The sequence below is a fragment of the Acipenser ruthenus genome, chromosome 28, assembly GCF_902713425.1.
Source record: "Acipenser ruthenus chromosome 28, fAciRut3.2 maternal haplotype, whole genome shotgun sequence".
In the NCBI taxonomy this organism is placed as follows: Eukaryota; Metazoa; Chordata; class Actinopteri; order Acipenseriformes; family Acipenseridae; genus Acipenser; species Acipenser ruthenus.
Window position 1 is genome coordinate 14668608 of NC_081216.1, and position 23335 is coordinate 14691942.

At 38.2% G+C, this 23335-nt stretch overlaps 2 protein-coding genes across 3 annotated transcripts in view; one reads left to right on the forward strand and one right to left on the reverse strand.

Annotated features, from left to right (window-relative positions):
- LOC117435071 (pyruvate dehydrogenase protein X component, mitochondrial-like) overlaps positions 1-7966 on the reverse strand; it is a 49727-nt gene extending 41761 nt beyond the window's left edge. The window contains exons 1-3 of one of the 2 annotated variants that reach the window (XM_059002755.1): positions 7858-7966; positions 7447-7615; positions 1648-1731 (exon numbers count right to left, since the gene is read on the reverse strand). In XM_059002755.1, the coding sequence (XP_058858738.1) occupies positions 1648-1731; positions 7447-7576 (214 nt within the window). In that variant the 5' untranslated portion in view covers positions 7577-7615; positions 7858-7966. Of the gene's footprint in view, positions 1-1647; positions 1732-7446; positions 7695-7857 lie in introns of those variants that run through there. The other variant, XM_034057986.2, reaches the window with a different exon arrangement.
- A 31-nt stretch (positions 7967-7997) lies between these two features.
- Positions 7998-19445, forward strand: apip (APAF1 interacting protein). Its single transcript, XM_034057247.3, has 7 exons — positions 7998-8284; positions 9387-9487; positions 12955-13003; positions 15321-15438; positions 16547-16682; positions 17373-17540; positions 18882-19445. The coding sequence occupies exons 1-7, from the start codon at positions 8228-8230 to the stop codon at positions 18979-18981; spliced, it is 729 nt and encodes a 242-aa protein (XP_033913138.3). The 5' UTR covers positions 7998-8227; the 3' UTR covers positions 18982-19445.
- The last annotated feature ends 3890 nt before the right edge of the window (positions 19446-23335 follow it).

The window sequence follows — 23335 nt, forward strand, 5'->3', positions numbered from 1 at the left end:
AAACGTTCACAAACTCAACGGACTCCTCCGAGAATTCTATGCCGCAGTGAGAAAGTCAGATGGACAGTTCTATGAAAATGTTACATGACAATGTTTAATGTACTACTTAAAACTAAAGCTTTATTAATTATAATGTACAATGTACTTCAGTACAATGTTATTTAAATGCAATATTTATGAATTATGTTCATGGTATTTATTTATTGATGTTTCTTATTTACTGTTCTGCAACAGCTATATTTAAAACAAAATATATAAAATCATAACCTTGCCTCACTTACTTTCTTGAGTGATTCGTAAAACAAATATGCACTGCAGACCTCGGCAGGGGGGTGAAAATCAATGAGTGTATTTATTTTGTGATTTATCATTTATACTACAGATACAGTGGTAGCCAAAACAAGCTTTTTTCACCTGTCGTGATGCAAAATTGTCGCAGCTTTGCAATCGTGTTTTTTTCTGACTATTTTAAATCCGCTGAGCTTCATTAGTCGTGCCACCAGGTGGCAAAAGAGTGCAGAAAATACATTAATAAAAAACAGGAAGCGCTGAGGACTTAAAGACAATCGTACATTTTGCCAGAGTGTTGCTAAACTGCACATGGTTTGGAGTTCACTATTCAAGCTCGTTCAAATGGGAGGCGTTATAATTACTGAACTAAACTCAATGTAGCAGGCTGTATAAAAAATGCTTACACACAACCTTTACGCGCACAGCAGATGATCAGTCCAGCAAGAATGTGAAATGATCTGCAGCATGCATATGCATGTGTACTACTGGTACAGTGCTTGTACACTTCTAGCTATAACGATTCACTACTGTGTATCAAATGATTATACATTCCTGTCCATGTTGTATTTGTTAATATATGCATCAGTGTGTCAAAACATCACAGTACGGTAATGCACGTATATTATTAACCTGAGAAAGCATGGACACAAACGGGGGGGGGCACTGGAAAAATCTTGTAATAATGGCACAGTAACTATTATTCCCTTACTTTCTTGTTTTCTTTTATTGAACATGTTCAAACTGGGCAATCACGTAAGTGACAGCATGTCAAAAGTGAAACTGAATTCCTAATTTTTTATTTATTTTTTTTATCTGCAATTTAATCCATTTTGTTCTGCTTCCATCAGTATCGGTCAGTTTGCAATAGTGGCCTCTGTTCATCAAAATGTCGGTGTTCAGAATTTTCTTTATAAATGTTTTCTGAAATGTTCATGCTTACATTTGTTCTTAAATGGGGAGTGATACTCTCACAGTTTTCTGTCAGACTTTCCACCTGTATTATACATAACAAGGGTGCTTTACATTTGGACTGCCTTAAAAGTAACCCGATTTAAATTACATTTTGAGTTTTCATACTTAAATTGTGTGGTATAGTTTGTAAGATGTTTCTCATTGATTTAGTTAAGTTCTGACAGTTTTGTATTGGTCCAGTTTTCATCCATTACCCAGATTGAAAAATGAACTAGCAGTGTGTTGGAATCATGACTTTCCGTTAGATGATACTTGTGTGTTCACTTTTATTTTAACAGATAACAACGCCATATTTCGACATTTTTATAGCTGGTTTTGGCTACCACTGTGTGGTTTGTGCAACATGCAAGGTTTGTTTCCAGACCAATCCAACAGCTCCCTTACCCTCCTTCTTCAACCACTTGAGGACTCTGCCCTCTTCCATGGTGGGGGAGAGGGCTGGCATCATCACCTTCATCGGAGCTGCTCCTGGAACACAGAAGGGAACGAGAGACATACCTCAATACAAGAAACAGAGACAGACATACTACATGTAGCCAGTTATGGCTATGCTGAAGTACACAGCATCTGCTATATACATAGATGATTATGGATGCTAAGAGAATATCAAGTTGATAGTCTATTGTATTACAAAGAGAAGAGGCAAGGCAGTCTGAAAGAGACGCTGTGTGCCCGGCTGAGGGTTTTATAGTAATCCTGACAATCCAAGTTGGAGCCATTAAGTTACCATCTGTGGCTTCAAATTGTACTTTCAGACTTTTTTGGAATCAATAACATTTATAAACTGGCTTCATATTTACTTAGGGTATAACAGACATGCCATAATTATTTCAACTGAACAATATATAAATGTTGTTGCACATACACTACCGGTCAAAAGTTTTAGAACACCCCCATTTTTCCAGTTTTTATTGAAATTTAAGCAGTTCAAGTCCAGTGAATAACCTGAAATGGTACAAAGGCAAGCGGTAAACTGCCAGAGGTTAAAAAAAAAAAAAAAAAGTTTAGGTTACCAAAATCTAAAAAATAATGTACATTTCAGAGTTATACAAAAAGGCCTTTTTCAGGGAACAAGTAATGGGTTAACAATTTACAACTGTTCTTAAGCAATGGAAGTAAATTAAGCCTTGAAAGTTGATGCTAACAATTCCTACAGGTGTCCCAACTTTTGTTGATTACTTACAAACCCTCTGTCTGTATAAAAGCAGTGTTGGAACAGACTGTGTTACTACACCCTCTTAAGCATTATTTGGACAGTATTGTACTGCAGGAAGTAGTATATTGCTCTCATAATGGCGAGAAAAAGGCAATTAACAAAGGAAGACAGACAGACCATTATAACCCTTAAAAGTGTTGGTCTTTCCTTTAGAGAAATTGCAAAGAAAGCCAAGGTGTCAGTGAGTACAGTTTCCTACACCATCAAAAGGCACTTGGAAACTGGAGGAAACTCTGACAGGAAGAGGTCTGGCAGACCCAAAGCCACAACAGAATCAGAAGACAAGTGATAGGCAGCTCACACGACAACAGCTTCAAGCACAGCTTAACACTGGTCGAAGTAAGCAAGTCTCAGTTTCAACTGTGAAGAGAAGACTTCGAGCTGCAGGTTTGACAGGTCGAGTGGCAGTAAGAAAGCCATTGCTAAGATGGCAAAATAAGAAAAAGAGGCTTGCCTGGGCCATGAAGCACCGCCAGTGGACTACTGAAGACTGGAAGGTGGTCTTATGGACCGATGAATCAAAATTTGAAATCTTCGGGTCATCACGCTGGGTTTTTGTACGCCATCGAGTAGGCGAAAGGATGGTTCCTCGGTGTGTGACACCAACTGTCAAACATGGAGGAGGAAGCGTGATGGTCTGGGGCTCTTTTGCTGGATCCAGAGTCGGCGACTTGCACAGAGTGAGTGGCACCCTGAACCAAAACTGCTACCACAGCATTTTGCAGCGCCATGCAATACCCTCTGGTATACGCCTAGTTGGTCAGGGGTTCATCCTACAGCACGATAATGACCCAAAACATACCTCCAGGCTATGTCAGAACTACCTTAGAAGAAAAGAACAAGACGGTAGGCATCAAATTATGGAATGGCCAGTAGTCTCCAGACTTAAACTCCATCGAGCTGGTTTGGGATGAACTGGACAGAAGGGTGAAAGCAAATCAACCTACAAGTGCAACACATTTGTGGGAACTTCTGCAACAGTGTTGGGAAGAACTTTCCGAACAATATTTGATTTCCATTGTAGAAAGAATGCCACGAGTGTGTTCGGCTGTTATATCTGCAAAAGGTGGCTACTTTGATGAGTCATAAATTTAGATTAAATTTTGTTAAACAAAACGATTCCATGATTTCTTTTTTTATCTCCAATTGTTTATTTGTTCTATGCTTTAATTTCAGAGTACATTGAGACATTAAACTGCGTAAATTTCAATAAAAACTGGAAAAATTGAGGTGTTCTAAAACTTTTGACCGGTAGTGTATGTCTAATCCATTCATAAATAAAATGTGGCATGTGTTTGTAAGTAGATCAATGACACTACAACGCTAATAAAAACACCTGTCCATTGACCATTATATAAAAAAAAAGATAGTACTTTTTTGAAATATTTGAATTAACATTGTACCCAGCTTTGTTTGTTTCTATTAATGCAGCAAACAAGAAGACTGTACATTATTCAAAGGGTCAAAATATGGCATAAAATACAAAATATATTGTGCCATGCAGTCCATATAGATTTTTTTTCATGCAAGCTGCTTCAGATCTTCAGCCAGCCCTGTGCAGGCAACCATTTACCTTTATGCATTATAAACTGTGAAAGGGTAGCGTCACTGGCAAGACTGGTAATTGGCAGGAGGAAGGCTGAAGCGTGTGTTTATTCAAATGTGTATAGCAAAGTCTATAGCAAAAACTATTAGTGACTGGAAATGGGGGAGGGGGGGGGGGGGGGGTTGCTATGCTCTCCCAGTTTAGCAATGTGAAAGTGCAAAAACTAAAAGGTGAAAGCCTTTGACCTCTAAGAATGAATACATGTCATAAATATCTGATGCCACTCTTGTTCTATACTGCTAGGCATAGGGGTCATTTTCATTAACCTTTTATGGAGTAGTTAAAATTGTTTTTTTGGGCAAGGGGGGTTGTGGGAAAAATAATATCACACAGTCTTCAATATAACAAAATGCTGGAAATTTGAACGAGAATACGTGAATAAAAAAATAAAGAAAATCACAATGCTGGTAGTCAGGAGATCAGCTTCAGAGTAGCAGTCCGTTCAGAGATGAGTGGAAACTAAAACACTCATAACTGTCATCACTACCAATCACAGAAAACAACTGACAGTGCTGTTGGACCAGAACTAGAAAACATGGAGTCTGTGTTGTTTTCCATGAACTGCTTGCATGTATGCAGTAACTGTATGTACATCTACCACCCCCTTCCTCCTCCCGGAGTACAGACACACACATCTCAAATCAACTCAAAACTCAGCCTGCCCAGTTTACCAGAACATGGCCTTCTCCACTTAGCAAGGGAGACAGTGTGTTCTGCTGCCCCCTGCTGACAGCTAAGGGCAACACTGCTTGGATAGTAGGAAGGAAGGAATTATGAGGCAACTGGCAGAAACATTAACTGTAGAGATGGAATTCCAATCCATATACTGTAGTATCACAAGTAAGTAGAAAATTGTAACTGAAGATTAAGCCATCTTGTTTAGTGCTAAATTAAAATGTTTATTATTCAAATTTGTTTGTACCCAAATGCATCTTATTTTATTGTACTGTCGAATCATTGCAGTAAAACAGTAAAAATATCTTTCTTGTAACTTCATCTCTACCTTACCTTGGAAGTTCAATCTTAAGTATCATACAAGAAAAATTGTGTCCTTTAGAGCAGTGGTTCTCAATCTCTGGTCCGCTTGCTCCATTCAGGTGGTCCGTAGAAAGGTTACATAATTACGGAAAGGAAGCTGTTTTTCAGTGTTTATTCGTTTTATTTTTCGGTGCTTATTTTTAGCTATTTTCAAGTTATGTAAATTGTTTTTTTTCGGGGCTTTTGTTTTTGATATACTGTATGAAATGAGTGCTTTCAGTTATTTTCCAAAATGATTGAGCGTTTTTTTTTTTTTTACTGTCAAAATATGTATAGTAATAACTCGACAGTACTTGCACACTTGAGTTGTACCTCTTTCCTTTGCTGTGTTCCACAATGAAATCCTTATGGTCACGGACACATTCTTCTGGGATTGTTGTGTGTAGGCATTTTTTTACATTTTGCCACAATTTGCAATTTCGTTTTAAATCCTCTGTATCTTAACTGTAATAAATCTTTAAACCCTGCTAACAACCCTCCATTCCTAACTGTAATCTCGTTTTAAATCTCAAAAGCAGAGTCTCCAATAGAAATGTGGGAATGTGCTGCCACTCAGTAGTTGGGGTGGGTTTAAACTATTCAGAATGAATCAATGATATATACAAGGCAGGAAGGAGGGACATTGCCCAGCTGCACTGGAAAATGTATATATATTTTTTATTTGTAGTGGGTTTTATTTTTTAATGGAAAGGGGTAAAGTCAATGTGAATTGATTAACAATTTCCACTGTTTTTCCAGTGTAATAACTAAATACTGTGCTGCTATCTAATTGTATGATGTAGCTTCTTTATTAGGGCCACCCAACCTGATGAAATGGCAATATTTTTACCAAATAAGAAAGAACCACTTGTCACATGATTAGCTGGGCAGCATGCTTCCAAACCCTAGACACTAGTACACCTTTTCCAACAAGGGAACCATCTCTGTGTTTAGGGTTTTTTCTCACAACCACCATGATGCTAAAAACTGCAGCACAACTACAGGTACCGTACCAGTAGTTTATGCTTACTGTTAAGACTATTACTCTCAGAAAAAAAGTTTTAAAAAAAATATTCATTTTTCATTATTATTAGTTTATTTAGCAGACACCTTTATCCAAGGCGACTTACAGAGACTAGGGTGTGTGAACTATGCATCAGCTACAAAGTCACTTACAATTACGTCTCACCCGAAAGACGGAGCACAAGGAGGTTAAGTGACTTGCTCAGGGTCACACAATGAGTCAGTGGCTGAGGTGGGATTTGAACCGGAGACCTCCTGGTTACAAGCCCTTTTCTTTAACCACTGGACCACACAGCCTTTTCATAATATACAGAAAAGATGACAACCTAGGGTATTTTGTATAATACATTTTTGATGCATAGTTTGTGAATTGAGATAAAGTGCTACCTGTAGCTCATTAACAGATTGGCTGTGTGGGTATTGGAAGTTGTGTAATACATTTCTAAGGGATTTACTCATGGACTATACATTAGGAAACTGTGCCCTAGACTAGAGCAAAGATTGAATGTACTTTAAAAGATTGTTAGTGGGAGGGTTTGCATGCAACTGGGAAATGAAGAACCACAGTGCCCGATTCCTCTGCCTGCAGTCAAGAAGTTCTCAAATGGTTCATGGAGAGGGGTGGAAATGGAAAAACACGGAGAAGCACCCTGGTGTGTATAACGTCCCAGTAAAACCAGAACTCAAATTTCAATGCAATGTCTCTAAATTGAAAATATCTGGGGTCCCTCTATTAAACCTACCAATTATTATTGACAGTTATAACATATGTGAAGCAATACAACCTCTGTTCTTGGTTGGGCCCCAGATAATAATTTGGTCTCAAAATGTTATTTAATTCCAAGGCAGTCATCACATATCTACAGTAGTCACCTCAAACAACCTTCGGGTCAACAATTTCAAGTCAATACAAGTACTACATTTCATAATGTATCAACATAGAAACTCGTGTCATCTTCATTAAATGCATATTATTCTGTATTATATTTAAAAAGCGCCCAGATTATTGGCCTTTCGTTGTAGTTATATACAGACAGGATACACATGACAGTTACTGTGTACTCGCTAACAGTACTACTGGCACACTTAGCTCTATGACCTATATGCACACCGTAATAATGTGTACTTCCAGAACAACATGCAATAACGAGGAATAAATATATCAATGAACAGTCACGGCGTAAACTTTATTTTATTAAATAAATAAATAAATAAATAAATAAATAAATAATGGGTGTAAATAAGGTAAACTAGATGTGATAGTAGCTAGTAACACAGGCAGTACACAATGCAGCCAACCTTTTTTTTTATCATCACTTACCAAACAGAGACTGTGACTGAAAAAAAAGTCTGTAATGTCCATGGTGATTCTGCGGTATTCCTTTACATGGTCGAATTAATTTTATCCCGTTCAGGATCCCCCGATGCCCCAGTCTCAAGGAGGCCGCCATGTTCGTGTCCTCCTAGAGTAAGGGCTGCCCCAATACCGCCTGAAAAGTACGGGCCCGATCGTAAGAAATATTTTTATAACTCGTCAATACATGACAGACAGTACTATGAAATTATAATTGCATTGTATTTTCTGAGACCCATTTGAAATAAAATAATAATAATAAAGCTTCGAGATGTGGCAGTGGTTTTAATAACAAGAAACGGGGGCACACAACTATTTTTTAAATGCCAAAAGCTTTTTCTATTACAAATAATCATCACGACTCTCGAATTCGTTCACCTTGTTCAAGTACAAGCGAGTTCAAGAAAACTGGTGGGTGTGTGTCATTTGCAACAGCGACAAGTGTATTGACGGTCCCAATACAGACTGCCTGAAGCGGCCCTTTCTTCATACCGTCGCCTTAGCATTTTGCTGTCCCATAGCTGGTTTACTGTACTGGGAAAGAGGGTAGACTGAACTGGCAGGCTGGATATTGTTACAACCGGACCCATAATTTACAGTGTGTTTAACAAAAGTGAATAGGCTTCAGTGACGTGTTTACGTCAGTCGTAAAATAGTCGTAGTCGTGTGTGTTTGGTCAGAGAGGTAAAAAGTTCAGTAGTGATAGTTTAGTCTGCCTAGGCTGCACTGTAGTAACACAACACTCACCATGACCTCTTCTGCATGCAATGGGGACTGTCCTGATCACCACACAGAACATTATGAGGTACTGTAATATGTAAGAAGTATTATTATTATTATTATTATTATTATTATTATTATTATTATTATTATTATTATTGCTTAACAAAATATAAAGAACATAGTATACAAAATAGGTAAGATGGTAGTTGCATTTTCACAGACTAACAACATGACACGACTGCCAAGACCAGACAGCAATGTGATACCTGCTGCATGCTTTATTCATGCTCTTCGTCAACTTTGGCACGGGACCAAAATAAAAAATAAAGCTTTTTGTCTTGAATAAATTTGGGGTAAAGTTTGCAAGTTTTCTGTTTTGCAACATTAACAAAAGTACACGTGAGAATTTGATCATTGTACACAAGGAATTGAGTGGTTGTTCAAATGGTTTCTTCTTAAAATACATTTGAGAGTGACAAGTATCACAAGGAAACTGACGATTTGGTTTATCAGGTAAAACCTGTCAGTACATTTTAAACCTGTTTCGTGCACCTCATTGCAAAAATAAGAAAGTTATCATCGTTTGTATTTGTGGGACTCACATGTCGCTTTTACCTTAAAGGGTTAGGCAGGTTGAAACCATGGATTCTTTCAAGCACTCTGGGGTGCCATGGTGTGAAGGGCACTATAGAAAAATAAATGTGTATTGTACTGTAATTTATTTTAACTTTGTCTTTCATTACTATGTGATCCCAGTGAATAAAAAACATAAAACACGTAAAATCAGCCCTTGTCTAAACATTTGGTATATTATGTATTTTTAAATTAAAGAGAAACTTTTTAAGGACATTTTTCTTGTTTAGATTCACTTTATTTTTTTCTGTTTCAGGCACATGCCACCTCTGTTGCTTCAATACAGCTCTGTGAAGTACTGCATGCCAGAGTTAAATCATTACTCTTCCTCCCTGTAACACACTGCCCCTAGTGTATGTCAATTCAAACATGTGCAGGGATTCTGTTTGTATACATACATATTGTGAGAGAGAAGAAAAGTAACTGATAAACTGAAAACTCACTATTTTAATAATTCGCTACAACGTTGCGGCTTTTGCTTTCGTCGGATAGCATGGTAGAGGTAGCTAGGTAGACTGTTGTTTCAGTTTAACTTTCAAACTTTCAAACAGGATAAACTGCATCCCCGCACACTGATCCCTGAGCTCTGCAGGCAGTTCTACCAGCTGGGCTGGGTGACGGGCACTGGAGGAGGCATCAGCCTCAAGCATGGGTGAGTGGCAAAGAACTAGAAACCACAAGGGCGTACAGACCACACTCCTGCCAGTAATGCATGATTCTTGATCCCAGGAATTTAAGAACGCTTTCCAAACAGATAAGGTCAACATGATGTTATCACATATGTTAATAAGGAATAATTTGTCGTAAAGAAATGTGTACTCACTAGGTATATCCATTGCCTTTCATGAAGAATCATTCTATAAATGCTAAGCAACTGAAGTGTTTCCACAATTACTTTTTTTGCTGATTGAAATTTCTTGAATTTGCTGTAGCATGATTTTATAATATTATTATTATTTGTTTATTTAGCAGACGCCTTTATCCAAGGCGACTTGCAGAGACTAGCGTATGTGAACTATGCATCAGCTGCAGAGTCACTTACAACAACGTCTCACCTGAAAGATAGAGCACAAGGAGGTTAAGTGACTTGCTCAGGGTCACACAGTGAGTGAGCTGGGATTTGAACCAGGGATCTTCTTGTTACAAGCCCTTTTCTTTAAACACTGGACCACACAGCCTAACAGCATGTGAAGTTATTCCAGTTATTAAATTTAGATCTGCTTGTAAACATTGTTAGAAACAAGCATTTTTGTAGAATTAAAGAGTTAGGTATGAACTTGGTACTGTTGCATTTGAAATAAATCTGTGAATTGCCTTTTAAGAGTACCATTAGTATTTTTACGGTATAGTAAAATACATTTCAATGAGGAAAATATATAATTATAAAATAACAATATAATGCATATACATTTAGTGTTACTTGGATAGAATCAGTGTTCTATGAAGTAGTATCTAGTATGACTAGGTGATAAGTATTACTATAATTTTCATTGTACATTTCATTTAACTATTTAACTGTCACATACTACATTGTGAACATGATTCTAGCTTTGGTTTTGTATCAATATTCACCCACAGATTGCATTAGACTTTCATCTAATAACTTAAAGTGCACTTATTAGACTAATATATGGGGACCATCTCTATAAGCCTGCACTGGTTTTCATTTAAGGTAATGGCTGCAGATACCGTAATACATGATTCTAGTTTAATAATACATTCAGAAACACTATGGTCCCTAAAGGTGAGACAGTAACTGAATCTAGTACTCACTCTGCACTAATCTTCTGAGAAAAGTGACCTAACACAATTACCACCCAGCCCATCGTCATCTGTCTACACATTTACACACGCATGCTTTCCTGTACTCCTTCATACGCCAACACTGCCAGCAAGATCTCAACACAAAACGTATTGAAACGCCACAACTACACAAGAGCCAAGAAGCAAAGTGATACAGTTCATTCGTGCGGTGAAAAGTTACTCTTCACATAAAGTGTTTGATAAATGATTTTGTAGGGCTGGCAAAAAATATGTATATAAATTAGTGGAATTATTTCAAATACTGTACTTAATAATAAAAACAGTATATTAACTGACTTTAGTGTAGTGCAACCTTTACCTAATCAAGCCTTGCTGAACAGTAGCCATTGATAATTGTTGTTATAGTCTAAATGTATGCTTCAATTGACTGTCAAAAAGCATAAAAAAACTGGCCATTTGTTTAATTAGGGACCATTTAATTCTAGATTGTGTTGCCATCTTGGCCTTCTGTAGCACAGTCACCTAATGTGGAACAAAAGATCACAAATTCAGAGAGTAGCCAGGAGCCTCTCTAGCAGAACCCACATTGTTGTGTTGAAGAGGGGGTGCTGTGTTCTCTGTGTTTAGAGATAAAAAAAGGAAAACCGGGACCTTTGCTGTCTACCAGTGGTATAACCTTGGCTAGTAATAACTTACAAACACATGTTGGCTTGCTAGAAGATGATTACCATTCCCAAGCAATCTGAATCTGTGGCCTTCAGTTTTAAAACAGATCAGTTGATTGTGAGCCTTTGTGTACCAGTCCATGTGACCATGTGGTCAGATCTCAATACACTGTACTGTTTTTTTTTTTTTCCCATCTGTTATACCGTATATATTTCAACTATTGAAGCTTCTTTTGATATCTGTAAAAGTGCATTTCGTCTGGCCAAAAAAACAGATTAACCTCAGAGTGGCCCATGCATTTGGAGCTCTGATCATTTTAAATAAGAGCAGGCACTTGCAGATAGGGGACAGCTTGGATTTTTAAACACTGTTCTATAAAAAGAGCAATCAAAGCCATCCCTCTCCTTGTGAACCCCCTTGCCTTTGCATACTCTCCTGTTTCACACAAACCAGATGTTGGTGAGTGCAGCCAAAGTGGCAGGAATTGGGAGATAAGGCACAGATTAACTCAACAGATCAGTTCAATCAATCTGTGTTCAATCAATCTGTTAGAATGTCTATTTCCTTTTTAGAAGTATTAATCCATAGGCTCTGTGGCAGTTGGAATCTCCGTGTATCTTTGTTTCTGACCAATACAAGTTATTTACAATCAAACTACAAAACTTACTGAGCATGAAACCTGAGCTGTACTACTTATTACATTTATTAGAAGAAAAACAAGTCTTTTTTTTATCTGTGTCATAGCCTGCTATTCTATACTGTTCTCAACTTGCATGCTGTAACCGTAAAGTAAAACATTCCAACGGTTTTCCAGTTTATAAATGTGGCATTTTTGTGAGAAAATTGAGTGAAAATATAAGGGAATTTACATTGCAACTGCCAGTGGTTAATTTCTAATTACGTAGGGGCAGAAAGAATACTTTTTTGCCAGCGTCAAATAGTCACCACTTAAATGAAATATTTTAATAAATCATATTTGAAAATATCTAGTGCTCGATGTGTACGTACAGGTTTGTAACACTTTGCTGTTTATTTTAAAACTGCTTGGAATTTTTTAAAACTATTTATTAGTGTTCTAAAATGCCTTTTACTGTATGTGTAACCGCAACTGCACTGTCCATCTAAAACCACACACTTCAATTACTTTCCATTTCAATTCAAACAGCTGAATATAAATAAAATACTGGCATTTCTAGTTCATTACTAGTATTCACTTTCAACACACAAAAACATTACTAGTGGACTACCAGTTCCTGATGTCGATTGCCACTTTTCTATTCAACTAGTTGAGTTTTCGACTATTAGGTGCTACCTCTAATTTACAGTATAAACAAGATGTGTTGTTAATATTCTATTAAAAGCTTCTGACAATACATAAATTGATTAGGCACCAGGAAGCCAATGCACATTTTTTAATTTATATTCCATATTCAATTATCAAAACCAAGCAAAGATCTAAACTGTACCTGTCAAATGTTGAATTGTTTGCAATTTAGCACCAAAAAGCGTAAAAACTTTATTTTTAAAATAAAATTTGAGTTTGTGCTTAATTTTAAACTAAAGAAGGTTCTTATTCTAACATAATGTTTCACTTTCTTGTCTCCTATACTAGACATTTCTTCTGTAACAGTAATTGCTACTATCTTTTTTTTTTTTTTTTTTTTTTTTTTTTTTTTTTTTTTTTTATAGAGATCAGATCTTCATCGCCCCTTCAGGAGTGCAGAAGGAGAGGATCCAGGTAGGAGGGGATAGCTTGGCTTCTCATATTTTATGACATCACAGTCTCTCTAGGACAAGCATAGGCAAATCTTTATATTCTTTTTTCAAAGTGAAATTTTTTTGTGTGTATCAGAAACTCCTAAGTCTGAAGCTTAGCAAAGTCCATTATCACAGTATCCACATTGATACAATTCATTAAACAAAGGAATAAACACTTAAGCATTTAACTTCAAACTATTTAATCAGCAAGCAGCATCCCTTTACACTATGCACCCAGGGATACTTTGTTTTTGTTTACAAAATGATGTAAGTTCTGTGTGTTTCCCTTTCAAGTACAAAATGTTACCATTACCGAATGGGATATATCTCTTATAGCCCGAATTACCTGAGCACTACTATCAAAGCTGCTCCTTTAAGAGCCCCGTACGCGTCAGGCGTCTCCGCCCCAGGGGCTGGTGGTGGTAAAGGGATCCGATCCTGGATCCAGGCTCCCATCTTGCTCCTGTGATATATTGGGTTGTACTAAAGGGATCAGCGCTGATCCTGAGCTCAGTTTCGGCTTCTGATCCTACTTTGATCTTGCTTCAGAGTCGGATCAGAGCTTCATCTAATGTTTTACAATTGAGGAATTATTTGTAGATTTTAAGATGAGAGCGTGTTTTGTGATCGGCAAAATTAGGTTTACTGCTTTATGTTTGAATCCCGGCCTGTTGCAGTTTAGGACTATTGTAATACTAATTTTCATTTAAAAAAAGAAAAAAAGAAAAAACACCAGTTTGGTACAATTTAAACACACATTGCTAAATGAGCCAAATGTCTACGAGTCAAAATATGTAACAAACTGTAAAGAAATGTCTCTGAATGCTAGAGCTAGTGTCGCACAATGCAAATTTAATGGGAGGTATGAGAATTGCCCTTCAATATTTCCCCATACATTTAGTGTCCATTTTCCAAACAATATAAAAAAAAGCAGGAAAGTAGAAAACCGAAGTTACAATAGAAATTAAATGTGCACTACTTAGTGTTGGCCCAACAAAGTCTTGAATGCGAGTTTGTTTGAAAGTACTCTTTTTAGCTGCCATTGCTATCATAGACCAAACAAGCAAAAGTTGAGTCGGATCGGTTTCGGGTTGCTGTTCCAGCTAGTCCGATCCTCTCTGAAAGCACTCCATAGCTTCAAGCTTACTGGTTTGTATTTCCAACTTTTTTTCCAGTTGTAAGCACTCGCTTTCTCTTTCCTGTAACTATTTTCCTCCCTAAAAGCATTTCTGCTTTCCATATCAACCAGTCAGTGGAATTGGAGGCCTTCCATCCATCTCCTTTCCAGTCTGACAGGGAGAGAAAGCTCATAAGCTCTGTTCAGTTAGGGCAGAGGCGTATTATGTTGTCTGCACACAGAGTTGGCGGCAGTCCGAGCAATTGTTGTTTGCTTCGGATCTGAGTTCCACAGACTTGCCCTGTCTAAACAGCAGCATTATCATAACCCTGGTTCCCTGAAATAGAAAAATGCCACTGAGTCCTATGCATCAGTCTTTATTCTCCTGGGAGCGGAGATAATGCCTGACGCATACAGGGCTCTTAAAGGAGCAGTTTTGACATAAGTGCTCAGGTAATTCGGGCTACAAGAGATTGTGACAAGGATTGCTGTAGGGGTGCTGTCAGACCCGGAAGAACACAGTACTGCGAGTGAAATGATAAATGCGCAGCTTGCGCGTTTATTAAATGAACAAAATAAAAGGTTTAAGACACAAAACACTTACACAAAACAAACGGCACATTGGCCAAACAAACAGGCAGACAGACAAACAAACAGTGAACGAAACAAACGATCAGATACAGAACAAGTACCGTGCTGTTTCTACTCCCAACACGCGTAGCAATTGTTATGATTTTATAATTATTTTTCTCCTCTCTCTCTCTCCCGTTCCCCACTCACGAACACCCAAAAAGATTCATTCTTTTATACAGCTAATCAATCATTCTCATTTGAATCTCGGCACAGACTGCACGTGGACTAATTGCGCACTTCCCATGCCCCCATACAAATACCCATTTTAATCTGCACGTGAAGTGATTGTGCAATCCCCATGTCTAAATACAATTATACATTTTACATCACCTGTGCTACATAACCCACACTCTGTGCACCACTACAATAATACATATAACAGACAACATAAAACACAAAATACACACAGGGGCGGGGCACCCTGCCACAGAGATATATCCCATTTGGTAATGGTTACATTTCTGCTTCAGAGAACCAGGGTTATGATAATAATCTAACGTTTTCTTTGTATATTTTTTCTTTTTATTGTTTTTTTCTGTCTCTCCAGCCTGAAGACATGTTTGTATGTGATGTGGAGGAACGGGATATCAGCTGCCCTCCGGCCTGTAAGAAGCTGAAGAAGAGCCAGTGCACTCCCCTGTTTATGAACGCCTACACCATGAGAGGTAGGCTAGAACAACCTTGGGGAATTGTTTCAGGAAGTAGAAGTCTTTTTTTTTTATATATATAAATTTAGTCATTGCCAATTAGTTTTTATTATTTTCTCCCCAATTTGAAATGCCCAATTATTTTTAGGCTCAGCTCACCGCTACCACCCCTGAGCTGACTCGGGAGGGGCGAAGATGAACACACGCTGTCCTCCAAAGCGTGTGCCGTCAGCCGGCCGCTTCTTTACACTCTGCAGACTCACCGTGCAGCCGCCTCAGAGCTACAGCGTCGGAGGACAACGCAGCTCTGGGCAGCGCGGTGAGCCGAGGACACCCTGGCCGACCTAACCCTCCCACCCCCGGACAACGCTCGGTCAATTGAGCGCCGCCCCCTGGGAGCTCCCGTCCACAGTCGGCTGTGGAATAGCCTGGACTCGAACCTGCGACGTCCAGGCTATAGAGCGCATCCTGCACTCTAGCGAGTGCTTTTACTGGATGCGCCACTCGGGAGCCCCATAGAAGTCATTTTTTGATGGCAGTTTTCTTAACTGCAGTGTTCCCCTTTTATAGCACTATAGTCGGGAGCCATAGGCAAGAGAACGTGCAGTTTGTGTTCCGCCTTATAACAAGAATACAACTGCTAGTGTAATAGCATAATAAGGCAAATGGGAGCCAGGACCATGCCTTAATAACCTGTTTCACCTTATAATGAGGGAACACTGTCTTATAGTACTGTACTCATTCAGTGTTCAGTTTGGTAAATTGAAATGCACAAAATGAAAGTGAGGTAAATTACTGATATTTTATTTTGTTTCTCCATAATTAAACTTTTTCATCCACCAAACAATTCTCATATTGAGCCGCCTTAGTCCTAATTCAGAAACAAGACAATGGTGGAGAGGTTTGGGGTAAGGGTGCAGAGAAACTTAAAATGGGCGCACATCAATTTTATATCATAGACCGGGTTAATGCAGAGAGTATATAGCAGAATTGTATCCGATCCAGTCTTGGAATAAGGGTGAGGTGCACGCCTAGCAGGCTTATGTAGGTTACTTTGATGCCGCAATATCAGAGAGCTAGTCTGCATCTTGGTGAAGTTCTCTGAGGTTCTCCCCTCCTCCCCCAGGGGCTGGTGCAGTGATCCACACCCACTCGAAGGCAGCCGTGATGGCCACTTTGCTCTTCCCTGGGAAGGAGTTCCGCATCACTCACCAGGAGATGATCAAGGGCATTCGTAAGGGCAGCTCGGGGACCAGCTACAGGTACAGGAACCTAGAAACAAGCATGTCAGTGACATTCGTCCACGCCACTGCTATGAATACAAAATGAGGACTGTCAGGGACATTAAAGAGTAGATTAACACAACTTACATTCACTGTATGCATATCCCCATACAGATGAACAATGCCGCCATATACCCCCAGATTCTGGTGCTCTCAATAACTTGTGAGGTTTGTCATATAGAACCCTACCCACCCATGCATGCCAGTCACAAAAATGAGGATTCAGATACCAAATAGTTGGGTACTGAACTAGAACAAGCCTGCTATAAGAATGACCTTGGTGTTGCAGTAGACTTGTCACTGACAGCAACCAGTCAGTGTGGGGAGGCTAACAGAATGCTCGGCTATGTAGTCAAAAGTGTGAAGTACAAATCAAGCAAGTTAATGTTGAGGTTTTATAATGCCGCGGTTAGACAGCACTTGATCACTTTACCATAGTCACTATTTAAAGCACAGCTCAGATACTAGGACCAGATGACACAGTTGGAAATTGAGACAGTGTAGTCAGTTATTAAACTTGTGCAACAAAGTACATACCCACACTGAAGTACAAAAGAAAATTACATTTTTTTCTTTTCCACAAGCTGCTTGTTTTTCAGTCTGTGACGAGAAATATTAGGGATTTTTTTCTTCTGTCAATCTCTGTCTCGGTCTCTCTCTCTTTGCCAGGTACGATGACACCCTGGTGGTCCCCATCATCGAGAACACCCCTGAGGAGAGGGATCTGAAGGACAGGATGGCACGAGCAATGGACCAGTACCCAGAGTCCTGTGCAGTACTGGTCCGACGCCACGGGGTATACGTCTGGGGGGAGTCCTGGGAGAAGGCCAAGACCATGTGAGTATACATGTGGGCTGGGGTGCATATTGCTGGTGCAGTGTTTTCAGCCAGGCATCTAAATTAAACTCAGCGTACAGGTTGGCAGTGTTGTCAGGTTGCTGTTTCAGGACTGCAAAACTCTAAACTGTGAACGTGTCAGTAAAGTTCTCCCTTGTACTTTCCCCTACCATTTCCTTGTTACAAGAGTAAACAAATAGCCAATGTCTAGCCTTGTGTCCCATTAATCTAAAGCTGAGGGGACACTAGTCTACATGTTGCCGAAAACTGTTGAAAGGGTAGAAAGTGATGGGCAAACTACAAGTTTCAGGCAACTTTATCAAAGTAAAGTTGATTTTGTCTAAGCAACATTACATCATAGGATTAGTCAACCAATGAAAGTTACGAGAAAAGTCACGTGACTGGCTATCTCGCTGGCAAAAGGCTGAAAAAAAATTGCGGAGAAGCCAGTGTAGGATGTCGTCAGGGAAAGTCTCCTGATCGTTTTTTTCCAAGGTGGGTATTGTATAGATGTATGGATGTAAAAGTTATAGTTAACTAGGATACACTTTGCTGGTCTCTATTAACAATACCATAATTTAAAGCCATCTAAATTTTAGCTGTAAATGCACTGCGGTTCAAATAATTGAAGGTAAACAAAAGAAACCTGATAAGGCAACAGTCAGTATGTCTCAAAGGATACGATAAAACATTCATTTAAAGTATGACAGAGAGAGAACATTTATATTTCTGTTCCAGTAGAAACTAACACAGATGCTTCAGTTAAATTAATAAAGGCTTCCGTGTGAAATTATTCTTGTTTTGTTTTCTAGCGGTAGTAAATAGATCAATTGAGTTGTTTTTTGTGGCAAGCAGTTTCAATATTGGGTAGTATGGTGTTTTGGGGGTGCATAAATATAAATATGTCTGGGTTTACATGATTTTGGCTAGAAAAAATATATTTACATAACCTTAATATTAATCATTGATGCTGGGTAAAGGTTGTTGTGTCTAGCACTGTAGGAAGGGGCAGTTAGTGTTTTTTTGTTAATGTTTCCTGGCTGAATGCTATTTTTCTGATCTTTTTAAAGTTTAAAGAAAACAGTTTGGGAAAAATTAAGAAGAATGTGTCATTTTAGCAAAACAGTATACACCAGTGATCATTCTCTAAGTTTTAAAACAAAATATATATATTTTGTTGACTTCAAAATTTCTTTGTACAGTTTCTACAAGTTGAATAAATTAGAAAGGTGTTCCATGAAAGCAGAAGCAACAGATTTCGTTCTACATTTTCTAGCAACATGTAGCCTAGTGTCCCATTAATTTAATACGAGCACCCCTGCCTGTTTATTTTCCCCACAGGTGTGAATGCTACGACTACCTCTTTGATATTGCTGTCCAGATGAAGCAGTGTGGTCTGGACCCATCCCAGCTCCCTGCCGAGGAGAAAGGAATCGTATGAAATGGGAGGGTGTAACCTTGAAACAAAAATGAAACGCTGAAACACATTGATTTTAACAGCTTCAGTCTGTCACCTAATATATATAATGTTAGAGGTCGGCACAGGTAAAAAGGCTAATGGATAACTCGGCAATGTTTGATTTCTGTGTGAAACTGTTTGTTTATTGTTGTTTATGTTCACAGAGTTAATTCTGTATAATGTACATTTGTTAACTTTTTTTGCTATTTAAGCCATCAAATTAGACAGTACAAGCCAATCCCTAAAAGTATAGTCAACAGTTTGTGGTTGGATTGTTTTCGTAAAAATAATGTTGTAGTTATTTTATTAATTCTTATTTCAATTGAACTGTACGAGTTGTACCGAGTTTGTACAGTACTGTATACTGTAATTGATTCATTCATTGCAGTTCTTTCGACCGTTTTCATAAGGACATTTAACTAAAAATAAACTTGTAAATACTGTGATACTGTAAATGTGTGAGTTCTGTTATTTATATGCATGTTAATGCCATGACTCATGTGCACCCGTGGTTAACTCGACACCTTGGATAAGTCAGTACTAAATGGCAACCCTGTGGGGTGTCGAGTTAACTGAGGTTGATTGTGTGTGTGTGTGTGTGTGTGTGTCTATATATATATATATGTGTGTGTGTGTGTGTGCAGTAATGCCCATTAGGGTGTCTGTATGCCTCCAACCCCTGAGAAGTAAATATATTCGAGGTAAAATAAATAAATAATAATTATTAAATATCCTTACGCCAATAAAGGCACCACAAAAGTAGTCCCATTATAACTTTGAACTACACACTAAGTTAAGCTGAGTAAATTGATTTACTTGAAACATGCAAAAGTAAGTAAATATTGAATTGTACATTGCCATTGAAAAGATCCACCAGGAGGCGGAGTTGAGACGGCACTGAATTATTTTCTTTTCTGAGTGCAAGACGTTGCTGTTGTTTCAGCAGAACAGGAGTAAAAAAATAATAATACCGGCGTCTCGGATTTCAGTAATTTTTCAAGGTCCGTCTCGGAGAGGTGTGGATAATGTGCAGGTGTTCTTTTGTGTTTTTCTGTAGCGTTTACAAACCACTAAAAATACATTATTTGAAAAATACATTAAATGAAGTCGGGATGAGTGAATATAAACATATTTTTTTCTGTTTTGCTACCTTTCAGTTCATTTAATTGTTCTTCATCCAAATCAGCATGTCTACTTACTACTTTTGGTGGTAATTGGTCATTCTGTTTTATAGTTACTGTACATCTGTAACTGTAAACAAGATGGCTACCGGTACATTAAATTCTGTGAGGCAGCGCAGTGATTTAGACTATGTGACAAGGCTCGTATCCGTCCAGTATACGGTCAGCTGGAACCTTGCTTGACCAATCACATTGCTTGTTTTCACATATATATACACAGATAAACTGGGTTTCACGTTTGCCTATGACAGCACATTACGAGTGCGAGAAAAAAGAAAGAAAACTAACGGTGAATTAAAGAGCAGTGTTTTAATAATGTACATTTAGTTATTCTTTACATTTAAACAAATGCATATAGTTTACTACAGGACAAATATATTTTGTATCATTAGTTGGAACGAAACAGTTTGTGTCTATCAAAAAAAAGGCATGAAGTGTCGACTGATGAGCGCTATCAGTTAGGTGTTGCTCTTGGTGTTTTTTTGTGTGCATTTGTATAAGACTGACTATGTTATGAAGAAAAATTTGGCAACAAAGTAAACGTTAACCAGTGCCTTATCAGATACCAGTCACTCGCAGATATCTGTTCGGCCAAACAGAACATTGCTAGCATGCCCGGAGTGGGGGCTATCTCTCCGCCTGGACCACCACAAGGGGCAGGGGGGGGGGGCTTCCTCTCTGCTGAGCAGTGAGATTAGTCCTTAATTATATATTAAAAAATAACAATCTTCCAGTATTGATTGTCACTAACCTTTCTTTTTATTTTGTATTGGTGGCATAGGTGCGGGGAGCTGGGGGTCCTCTTTTGGGGGCAAGTGTCGTTCACTTCCCAACCTTAGGCCCAGCCGAGCAGGCCTCAACCTCTGACAGGAAGGTTCTCTGAGAGCCAGAGGGGACACCCGGGCCAAATTTATCTTAACAATCTCTCTATCATTCCCCCTGGGGGCAGCATACATGCTGCCAGCCTCGTAGGCCGATCGGTTCGAGATCCGAGAGGACGGCTCTCCCTGAGCCAGGAGGCAACCCTGCAGTATTTTCTCAAATCCATTTTCTTTTCATTTTCCCCTTGGGGAAGTAGGCTTGCTTCCCAGCCTTGGAGGCCGATCAGTTCAGTCTTACCTCCGAGAGGGTAGCTCTCCCTGAGCCAGGAGGCAACCCTGCAGTATTTTCTCAAATCCATTTTCTTCCCTCATCTACAGCTCTGGCCAACAATTTTGCATCACCTAGAATTTTAAGATTGAGACATAATAAAAAAAAATATATGAACATAATGTAATCAAACTGCTAAATGGTATTGCAAAAGTCGACCAGAACCATCACAGTAGTACAGTATTTCATGTTGAATTTCGAAATGTAACATTTTTCAAAGTTTTTCATTAAGTATATGGAAAACTATAAAGCGGTTTGTAATTCAGTATGTTAACATAACATTATTCAACATGTTTCATTCAACTTTATGAAGCAACATTAGTTAATTATATAGGTAGGCAAACTTGACTCTCTCACTCCAGTTCTTTCATTTTTTAATGAATCCAATAAAAAATCACTTAAATAATTAAGGACCTGGTAGGAACAAAGACTTGGTTGCATAGCGCTGCCATCAATAATATGGCTGGAAAATCACTTTTAATAACAACCAAATGCCTTTTTTTGCCATAAGATAAGAGCACTGTGGCACAGAGGTGCTTTTGAAACATTGAATGCTAAAGAGCTCAAATTACTTTCATTCTCCTTATGTTGTCTGCAGTGTAATAATGTTGTCCTTTATGAAAAGTTCCCAATAGTAAAAGCATAGCAGTGTTATAAAGCAGTCAAAGCATGGTAAAGTATAGGTAAGCATTGTAAATCCCAGAGAAGTATGGTAAAGTATATTAAAAAAAAAACATGGCAAACCATGGTAAATGCATAGTGTACCCAGGGGAAAAATGCAAAAGTACTGTGTAAATGTAATGTGCTAAACTTTTAAAAGGAGTAAAAGACCCAACTTGACGAAGTCCTGAGATCAATCACCAACTAGGAACCGGATGAGCTAAATGCCCTCCTCTCGTTCATACATTTTCTTCTGCTCTTATGACATGTTTTCAGGTATGCCTCCCAGATACAGTATAAAAAAAAGACATACTACAACAGAACACATGTGATCCTTAACATTGTATCCATATTGATGGCTTTCAGCTCCATTATATAAGAACAAAGTAGGATCTTTCTGAGAATGTTCAACATGAGTATCACAAAGAGACCATTGACAGTAGTAGAAATGAGTTATTTTTTAAAATTCTATTTTAATATCTTATCTCAGACAGTTTTAGGTGACAGGCAGCTGGCCAAAATGCTCTTCCTATTCACACCTATCTAAAATAATTTCCCTCTTCCCAGAACAAAAAGATATTTGTTTTCATTTTTGTAAGACTGCACTACAGAAAAATGACACACATGAATACCATCAGTATCCTACATATTCAAAATGCAAATATGATTAAAGAGCTATAAAAAATAAACGAAATAAATCGTAAATGCCAACTCACTCAAAACTGTATATAATCTAATCACGTAATTCTGTTCCATACACCCTCTGTAGATAACTTTGTTATTCTTTCACATATGTTAATGACATCATCACCACACATCAAAGCAGTAATTGACTTCAAAGTAAATGCTTCAAAATAAAACAGCCTCACAACCACAGTGGCTCCAGCCACCCTGAATATAATTTATTTACAGTATAATTGTGTTGAACACAATAGCCAATTTTAGAACATAGGGATAGCCTTGTGCATGATTCCTTTTTAGTTCTGTTAATTTCAAACATTTAATCACACCGTTTTAGGTAAACCTTTAAGAAACTTAATCAAACTTTTAGGTAAACCTCAAACTAAAATCTTACTGCCAAACCTTAAAGTTTACTTCTTTCTCTAAATAAGCAGCATACAAGTTCTTTGGAGCAAACAAAATATGGCGAGACTGAAAACAGACAGGCCTATAATTTACTCTAAAACAGGAAACAGTTTTGTAAGAAAGATATTTCACTTCTAGTTAGGTACTGTTGGGTTACCCATTTTAAAACATATAAGTAGACCGACCACACATTCTGTTAACAACTGGACAGCTATACTGTTCAATTAGCATACAGTGTGTGTTCCATGGTAACAGCTGTT

Coding starts and splice junctions, on each gene's coding strand:
- apip (XM_034057247.3), top strand. CDS start 8,228: ATGACCTCTTCTGCATGCAATGGGGACTGTCCTGATCACCACACAGAA. Junction 9,488..12,954: donor GGCATCAGCCTCAAGCATGG/GTGAGTGGCAAA, acceptor TTTTTTTTATAG/AGATCAGATCTTCATCGCCC. Junction 17,541..18,881: donor TGGGAGAAGGCCAAGACCAT/GTGAGTATACAT, acceptor TTTTCCCCACAG/GTGTGAATGCTACGACTACC.